Raw genomic sequence first — 9,729 nt, 5'->3', positions numbered from 1 at the left:
ATGCTGCATTTCCAAAATGTTGCTACGAGAACCAATGAAACTATTTGTTTATCATATGAATAACCCATAGCATCGATGTAGCAAGTGTGTTGGCAGCTTTAAAAAATCACTACCTACAGCTTGTCCAGAGTGTTGAAGTATATATGACAGATAATTATAAATATTTGTGCCAAGAATGATTCTATATTGTATACCCTACATAGCAGAGTTTGAAAACGCTGAAGGTTCCATGTCCGCCATGCTACGGTACATATATATTGATGTTATTCATATAAATTGAAATAGATAAATGTATGTGACACATTTATTTTCTTAACTGTAATATTTAAGAAGAACTGCCTTACTCATATAAATATAATACTACACAAAATTACTCTTATATATAATCATTAGTTTAAAAAGCCTCCAATTACTTGCATCAGGAAGTAAAGGTGGCAAAAATGAACCCACTTTTGTTGCATTTCGCATACGTTTAGCAGTCAGTGTGAAAGGATGTTCAAGGATGGAGTTTACTAATTTATCAGCGAAGCCTGAAATTGCTGAAAAAATAGAAACATTGGGAGAAACCCCACTGGAGTTCACTTCTAGTTTTGCAGAGGGTGGAAATGTCAGTGAGACAACCAATATAGTTAAAAAAGAAAGATTTGGTGTATTTAAGGGGAAAATACAGGGGAAACTGATGTCATTGAATAGAAGGATATGCATTATTATTTTGTTGGTGATCATTATTGCTTTGGTCCTGGCCTCGGTAACTACGGTTGTCACAGTGTATGTCCCATGCCAAGAGAAAGGTATGAATGGTGTTTTCTTAATTTGAAATGTACTCTTTACGTTTTTGAAATTGTTTAAGTAGAAGTCATTGCACGAAAAATGTTTATAGAAGGTTATTGTAATGATTAATGGAGACATTATTTTTCAACGGAAATAAGATCTTTGCGTGCTAAAAAGATTCTGTATCTATTTTATTCAGTTCTACCTATGTTCAGTAATAGGAGCATTTCAATTCATTTGCATTTTGTCCCAACAACGTTTTGTTTTCAAAGGAAATCCCTGAGTTAGTTTTCGGCCAATTCAAATTTTAACTGATTTCTGGATTGTAAAAAAAATGTTACGCCTATTTTGTCGTGTAATGCTAATGTACCCGAAACTTTAATACAGATTTGGAAACTAAGAAAGTCAGAATTCTATTTTTGTATAGAAAAATAGCTATAAGTTACAACGAGAAAGACATGATTAAAGATAAAAACATAAATAAATGAATTATAAAAATGGACATTCATGTATCATAATACGAGCAAAATCATCTTCAGTTACTTTAAATTTATTTATTTATTTTGTTGGGTTTAACGTCGCACCGACACAGTTATAGGTCATATGGCGACTTTCCAGCTTTGATGACGGAGGAAGACCCCAAGTGCCCCTCCGCGCATTATTTCCTCACAAATGGGCACCTGGGTAGAACCACGGACCTTACGTAAGCCAGCTGGATGGCTTCCTCACATGAAAAAATCAACGCCCCGAGACAGTTACTTTAAAAGAAATTAAAAAGACAGCTATAACAGATTTGCTGATTTTGAAAATTCATTTGCTTTCATTCGAATATTCTCTCAAAGTGATATTTGGATTTAGAAACAAATTAAGTCAAAATTTTACAATGGTAAAATGCCAGTGAGAATAGTTTTGAACGAAAATTCAAAAGTCCACTATGTATTATGAAATGATATATAATATTAAGTTTAAAACCATCATTATTTTTAGAAATAATTCTCTTATCAATTAGGGAAAGACATTGAAATCTGTAGTCAAGATTGCTACGACCAACAATAAAAGTATAACATCAATATATATAAGTTTTTCTTAAAATACAACTTACTGTTCATTTTTTTTTATTAGCGAATAATATTAAATGGTGAAATTAACTAAAAGTATCTGTTTCGGGAAAGGTAAACAAGACAAAAAACAAGAAAAGAAAAACAAAAGAAACTGTGAAACAGAAATATTAAGTCATTTTATTTTTTATTTTGCATTAAAATTTGTGTTTTAAAATGTTTGTCCGAAGGACCGACGGCCAATAGTTTTGACTATTGATCGGTTGTATTACAAGATATTACAAGATATCAGAAATCAATACATAACTATATCTACTAGTATTTTTTGTTCTTATAACGACGAGCAGTAGACGTTCAAGGCATATCAATAATTTACTGTACTGTACTGTACTCAGAGACACACATTCTTAACTTCTTCGTTTTATTCGCATAAATTTAAAAAAATTGAAATAATACAGAGTACAAATAGAGCAAGCCATCACATAAATCCTAACCTCTCCTGTAAAGCCTATTTCTGTGATCACCTATGTTTTTCTGTTGAAAGTTCTTTCCTTTAGATTGAGGTAGATGTGCACACAAGGACGTGAGTGAACCAATCAAGTTAATACTATCATAGCCATAGCATTCAAAAGTATTTTAATAACAAATTGCAACATAGGTTGGGAATATTAAGGTGTTACATATGACTGAACTAGATCCGCTTTAATGATTTCTGAAATTTAATTTTGTAGTTTGTTATAGCTATGTTACTGGGAAAACTTACCTGTTTGCAGTAGGCTTATTTCTACTTTTTCTCATTGTTGCAAGGTATCCTGACAAAGGTTAGTCAGCAAAAGTGTTCATACTGTCGTGAACGACAGTCTGTTAAATAATTCCACAAATGGATATCATCCTTACTTTTAACATGCCTAAAATTAACACAATATATTGTTAAACGGTTCCCATTTCACTTCCAATCAGAGAGCAATTTGACATTATTTACAGACTAAACGAGTTTCTTTATAAATAGATTTTACCTGGAACTCAACGGTTTTCTATTTCGTAACTTTCTTATAATTACTTATTGAAGAAAACATTTACTGTATTTCGAAAATTCGACTTAAATCTGGTGATGGATTTTAAATAAAAAAAAAAAAACTATACATAAGATTTGTCTTCGACCAGCCAGAGTGGTCAAGTTAGTTTTGGTCGGAAAGAAGTAATTCATATAAATACCATAGTGATCTGAGGGTAAGTGTCTATTTCCAGCTGCAGCAGTTGTGAACAAAGGTGACTGTGACATGGATCTGAGTGTAGAAAAGGGGCGTGTTGTCAACATGAAAGGAAACAAGCATGGGGACACTGCTGAGATTGAATGTGAAGATGGACATAAGTTAGTTGGAACTAACTTTATAACTTGTTTATCGTCCAATGACTGGCATGAAATTCCGAGATGTATCCGCAAACATTGTGAAACTTTCATTGCACCACCGAATTCAGAAATGAAACATAAGGTGAATTCCACAGAGGTTGGTACAAGACTATCCATTTCTTGCAAAGAAGGATACGCTATACTTGGAATAGATTCCGTAGTATGTCAAGGCAACGAAACCTGGTCGGAAGCTCCAAAATGTGAACCATACGATTGTGGAATTCCAACACCGCCACCAAATGGTAGACTAGTAAACCCTAACGGCAAAAAAATAAACGACACATACAATGTCATCTGCAATGAAGGATATTCCCTCAATGGAACTAACATCGCCAAGTGTCGAAATAACGGCCAATGGAGTGAAACTCCACAATGTATGCACATTTATTGTGGGCTACCGGACATATCTACCAGCGCAAGAATAGTCCATATCGACGGAACTAGTTATAATGCATCCGTATCTTTCACCTGTGCAGATGGATTTTACTTGAATGGTAGTCAGTCAATATATTGTGACGCACGTGGAACTTGGAACAACATTCCAAAATGCGAAAAGATCAAAGGTGTATAAAAATTATCTGATGCATTCAAATGTTATAATAAAAGCTTTAATATTATATATGTTTCTGTGCATACTTTGTGATTTTCACCTCACATCTGTTTTTCTATCAATATCTTCAGATTTAGATATAATGTTAAAAACATGTATGTTTAAATATCAAATTCTTCTTTCTTATTCAGATCACTGTGAACTCGCTACCTGTTACCATGGTTACTGTCAAGCAAATAAAGAAAATTTTACATGTGTCTGCAATTCCGGATATACTGGATTGCAATGTGAAAGCGGTATGTTTTAATCAGTCTACGGACATTGTTTATTTTTCATTAATATTCTTGACCTGAGATATTGATTTGGCTGTAGTTATGTATAAAGTTTCCGATGGTTCGAACTTGTACAGGGAGAGCGATTAAAATCCATGAAATTTCCTGATATCAAAATATTTTCAGTTCAATTAGAACAACGTATTTTAAAGAGTTAGTGTATGCAATCAGCAACAATTTAATTGTTATCACACTGTGCAACTCTTATTTTATTCAGAGCTTTTTACTTCTGCTTAATTGCAAGACTCGCTATGCATTTTCCGACGATACGTAACAGTTAAGTCTCCTATCTTGACAAAACTAAAGGCAATAATGACTCATATTCGAAAAGTTCGTATAAAGTGCGTCTTGATAAAAAATAAGTTACAAATACAGAGACAAAGTAAAATATTAAACATCCGGACCCAATGCAGAAGTATTTCTGGTATGTAAATTATTGGAATATTGAGGTATTATTTCACAGAAATTGACGAGTGTAATTCCAGTCCATGTATTTATGGCGTATGTGTTGATAAAGTTGATGGGTACTCGTGTACTTGTGACCTTGGATACGAAGGAACGGTATGTGACATAGGTGAGTTGTTTGTTTTTGAATTATTTTCCTCATGTAGATAGCATTTATCGCCTTACAGCCGATTTATGCTTGATGTATCATTTTAAATGTATATCTTTCTGCAGATCTTTTTTCTTTTATAAAATGATAAAGCTTTAAGATCGTATCTTTTGCTGACATGACCAAAAGATGTTTGTGACATACTTGAACCGGTTAAAAATATATGCCTCTGTCGTCTTACTGCGTTTTTTTTTTGGTGGTTTGGGTTTTATCTCTAATTTCTTTTGTTGTTTCATCTGTAGAACAATTTTGTTTACAAGCTACATTATTACCTGGGGCTAGCGAGGCCGATTTATTTTCGCTGACTTTGAATCATTTGCCATCAGTGCTGTAAAGTCAAACCCCACCCTGAGTGTCTATTATGCGAGGAAGCTATACGTTGACATGCGGGAGGTTGAGTTTGTCCTACTAAGACGCCTACCCATGTTCGAGCTAACACAATCATCTGCACAGTTGTATCTTATGTCCTCTCATGGCCTCCGTTTCAGTGAAAATTCAACATATAGTCTGTGTTGAATTGTAATCTTGTGGATTTTTTTCCTATATTTTGAAAAGTTATATTCTTATGAAAGCTTACGTGATACCTTTTAAGAATTGCATTGGTAACATCTTTTTGCCCATCAGTATGTCAGCCATCTTGTAATTCAAAATGACTGCTATATTTCAATAAATATGCCCTTATATATTTAATCTAGCCCTCAAATACACCTGTTTTTCTGACTACGACATGAAAATTTATATCTCGTTGAATAAAATTGATAAAATGCTCGTATTTTACTTTTTTTTCAACTCATTTAATAGATTCAATATGAAAAGACACTCGTGTAATGTCCTCTACTGAATTTATAAATCAAAGTTGACAGGGTGTAGCAAAAGTCCCTGATGCAATGAATACGTGTAAGAAAACACAAATATGGTGATGAAATTAGAGTCCTTTTATTTAAACATCAACACTTAAAGTTAAACTAGAACACTCTAAACATGTAGATTTGCCAAAACCTAATACTGGAAGCCTGCTACTAGTGAAATGTGATGGTGTCATAAATTGGAGGCAAAATGAATTAACGTTAGCAGTTTTGAAGTACTTTAAGTATAATAGGAAGATATGACTTTAATAAACAGTCTGTACCCTAACACAAACAAGCATTGTTAATAGCCAAATTTCATAAAGTACAATTTAATTGGTAAGAAATTAGAAAATAGCATAAAGATTTGAGGCGTTTTGAAGTCATTATTCACTATTTCAGGTATAACGCTATTGGTTACGACGGCGGGAAAATGTCTTTATTGCCGCGGCGGTCCGCGGTTCGCTTCCCGACGCGGTTATCTTTATTTTCTTGATTTGGAATTTTTAAAATATTTTAGAAACAAAAAAATATATTCTAATGTTCACAATATGACCAAAACTTCAATTTGAAAGAAGGATTATTTTTAGCCAAGTCTGGAGGCATGCTGCTTTAAACCCAAAATAAATAAATAAACATCGTAGACCTGACACATTATGATACATATAATCTTAGATACAGATGACTGTCTGTCGGGATCATGTGTATATGGAAAGTGTATTGACAGTATTAACAGCTTCAGCTGCTTATGTTACCAAGGATTCAATGGTTCCTTGTGCGAAACAGGTAAGGCTTCTATAAAACAATATTTTTTTTCATTTTATTTCACAATGTTTATTTCTAAATCACAATGTTTATTTCTTAACACTAGGTTTGCATTATGAATAGTTTATGATTGTGATGAACTTTGTTATGTACAGTATATGATTTTTATACAATATGTATTTATGCTGGTTATCATGTTGATATCCATTAGCAGCATGTCAGTGCAAACCAAACATGATGTAATATGTGTATGTTTCAGAAATTGACGAGTGCGAGTCTAAGCCTTGCCAAAACGGAACATGTGTAGATAGAACAGGAAACTACACTTGTGTCTGTTCACCTGGCTATACAGGGATCAACTGTGAAAACGGTATAAACTATATGATCCCTATAATGTAAACAATTTCTTAGAATAATCAGATACAGCATGTGATTTCGCTTTTTGTTTAACCAAAACAGAATTGTTCGTATTCTTGCTGAAAACACAGAGTAAGCTATTATATATACAACCGACTAAAATAGAAGAGTCATCTCTGCTAAAATGACGTTTCATGACTATACTTAAGCCGTGCCTGCTATTATTTTGCTATATTATGTCTTTGCTTTCAAAGGATCTTCTTAAAGATTTATTGAATATATCATTAGCAATTGTTAAGTGGCGTGTAGACGAATTTGTATTATTTTGCCTAGCTGTAGTATAATTATGCTTCCAAGCCAATTTCCTATAGCTTTTATTTGCTTGTAATAAATTGTCTCATTAGTTTTAATTACAAACATGTCAGCTTACTGTTAAGAGTTTTCATTTTTGTATCGAATATAATGTAACGTACGTGCTGACGTGACGTCTGATAAATGTTACCATTTATGACAATTTACTTACTTTAGATATCGATGAATGCATATCAAGCCCATGTCAACATGGATCATGCATTGACGACATTGGAAAATATAACTGCCTCTGTGAGAATGGATACACAAGTCCTAACTGTGACACTGGTAAAGATATTGACAAAGACAAAACACTGTCACTTAATAACTATTTCGGATATATCTTACATGTTCATTTATGTAAAGTTAAATTTGGGATTGCGTAATTTTTTGGCAAATAAAACACGGTTTTGAGTGCATGTGCGTAGCAATTCAATTACGAAGGCCCAAGGTCTGAGCGATTAATAACGACGCATCTGAAAGAAAAAACGTGTCTTATTCGCCAGCGAAGCACGCGAAACTCAAATCCATTTCCATTCTTATACGTTCGAATTACACCAGGAACAGATGCTAATATGGAATCCCTTTTTTATGTGTAAGTGAACGCTAAAAGTCATTTTGCGAAACGTTTTTTAACCGACAAGACAATACACGGTAAAATCTGTCTTTGTTTATACAAAAGAACATCTTGAAAGTGTTAGAATTTCATATTTAGCACACTTCATGTCGCGTTTTGTTCTATAACTACAAACGCAACAATAATTTGTGCAGGTCAGAAGTCGATTTTTATATATATTAATGTATATGGTTTGTGACTGCTTACGAAATGCTGCAGTTTCTTTCGGCTGAAGTAATGGCATTATGTTTTCGATAGTTTGTTGGTAGTTTATTGATATTTATAGGGTGTATTATAGTTTTACTTTTACTTCTTCGAACAATAGGAATTTCATTTTAAATTTTTTACAGTAATATATTTAAATCATCTGAATGCAAGAGTATGAATAATAAATAGACGGGAATTCTTTTCAAAATATACATCAGTTAAGATATAGAAGTATTATACATTAATTCTTTTATATATGCGCCACCGCATTTTAAAATGTATAATAAAATTCTCTGTTTATTTAATTAACTTTTTTTTTCAAAAATCGAGATTGCGACGTCATGATATTACGAGTGATGTTGCCGTATGCACGTGAAGAAGCGCGGCTGAAATTGATATAATTTGGTAGATATAAGAAAGAAAATGTTTGTTTTTTGTCTTATGTGTAAGATCGAAATACCTGTACCAGATTATAGATTCTCTGACTAATTTTCGTTTGCACCTGTAGATATTGACGAATGTACATCTGGTCCTTGTAAGCACGGCTCCTGCATTGACCTTATTGGCGGCGGTTATAACTGTTCTTGCGATAGCGGCTTCGTCGGCAATGACTGCGGCATTGGTAAGATCTTGTAAAAAAATAATCTACTGGCTTTTTTTCAGATTTTAACATGTTTCATCTTAAGGCATTTGTTTCAATTCTATTTACTAATCTAGAAAAAATAGACACTTTCAAACAGGCATTTTTTGATAATGTATACGCCATTCCTCAGTCTCGGATACTTCTCATTTTATAACAAGTGATTACTAGACTAAAAATGGCTAAACTTTCAGATATCAACGAATGTAGTTCTAGTCCATGCTTGCACGGTAAATGTGTTGATGGTATTGACACATACACGTGCGACTGTTTCAATGGATATAATGGTGCAAACTGCGATAATGGTAAGCGATTTCCACTATGTCATTACCAACTGCATGATAATAATTTTGCTCGTAAACTTGGAAACATAAACTGTGCTCTGTAGCGAAAAAAAAAAAAAACACCAAACATAAACAAAAACAAAAAAAACTCATGTACTCGAATCAAAATAGACGATAAACGTAATGCACTTATACTACAAACCAATCATAATAACATGATGTTACAGCTATTGCAATATTGTAATTAACAAAAAGTTTATTTATTTGAACAGATATGGATGAATGCATGTCAAATCCATGTACACACGGAACATGTGTGGATGGTGTGGGCCAATACAATTGTACATGTGAAAGTGGCTACACAGATTTCAACTGCGAACAAGGTATACATAAATGCAGATTTGTCAAAATTGTATGAATATCTGTTATGTCTAATTTCCATTTTTATTAAAAACATGCACCTATTCTAAATAACGGTTTATCAAATTAAATTTGGACAACGAAATAAATAGGCTTAAAGTAAGAGGAATATTACCTTCGGCATTTTTTCTCTAAACTCTCATGTTCATGCTAAGGCAATGAAAGAATCAACGCATAGATAATATCGCCTGATTAGATTTATTTTAATTACTTAGATACGTACCTGGTATATTGGCTATAATGTTTATGTTTTTTTCTTAAATCACAAAATGTAATAGTTACATAACGTGTTTCGATTTTATTTTGAGATGTTTGCCTTTAAGTTAAAATATATATTCAACAACTAAATAAAGCAGTGAAGAAACGCATTTAATTTAACTTTATTTATAGACATTAACGAATGCAGTTCGAATCCCTGCAGAAATGGCACCTGTGCAGATCTTGTCAATGGATTTGAGTGTTTCTGTTATTCCGGTTTCAATGGCACACAATGCGAGATTGGTATTATT

The 9,729-nt window shown here is 33.0% G+C and overlaps 1 protein-coding gene across 1 annotated transcript in view; it reads left to right on the top strand.

The window, feature by feature from the left end:
- The first annotated feature begins 502 nt into the window (after positions 1–502).
- The window catches only part of LOC128558012 (neurogenic locus notch homolog protein 1-like), a 28,019-nt gene continuing 18,792 nt past the window's right edge, over positions 503–9,729 (top strand). Inside the window, exons 1-8 of the mRNA XM_053546750.1 lie at positions 503–791; positions 3,078–3,614; positions 3,982–4,086; positions 4,586–4,696; positions 6,605–6,715; positions 8,385–8,498; positions 8,711–8,821; positions 9,073–9,183. Coding sequence (XP_053402725.1) covers positions 503–791; positions 3,078–3,614; positions 3,982–4,086; positions 4,586–4,696; positions 6,605–6,715; positions 8,385–8,498; positions 8,711–8,821; positions 9,073–9,183 — 1,489 coding nt within the window. The remainder of the gene's footprint in view (positions 792–3,077; positions 3,615–3,981; positions 4,087–4,585; positions 4,697–6,604; positions 6,716–8,384; positions 8,499–8,710; positions 8,822–9,072; positions 9,184–9,729) is intronic.

Source organism: Mercenaria mercenaria, chromosome 6 (assembly GCF_021730395.1).
Source record: "Mercenaria mercenaria strain notata chromosome 6, MADL_Memer_1, whole genome shotgun sequence".
Classification (NCBI taxonomy): domain Eukaryota; kingdom Metazoa; phylum Mollusca; class Bivalvia; order Venerida; family Veneridae; genus Mercenaria; species Mercenaria mercenaria.
This window is presented reverse-complemented; position numbering and strand designations above follow the sequence as displayed.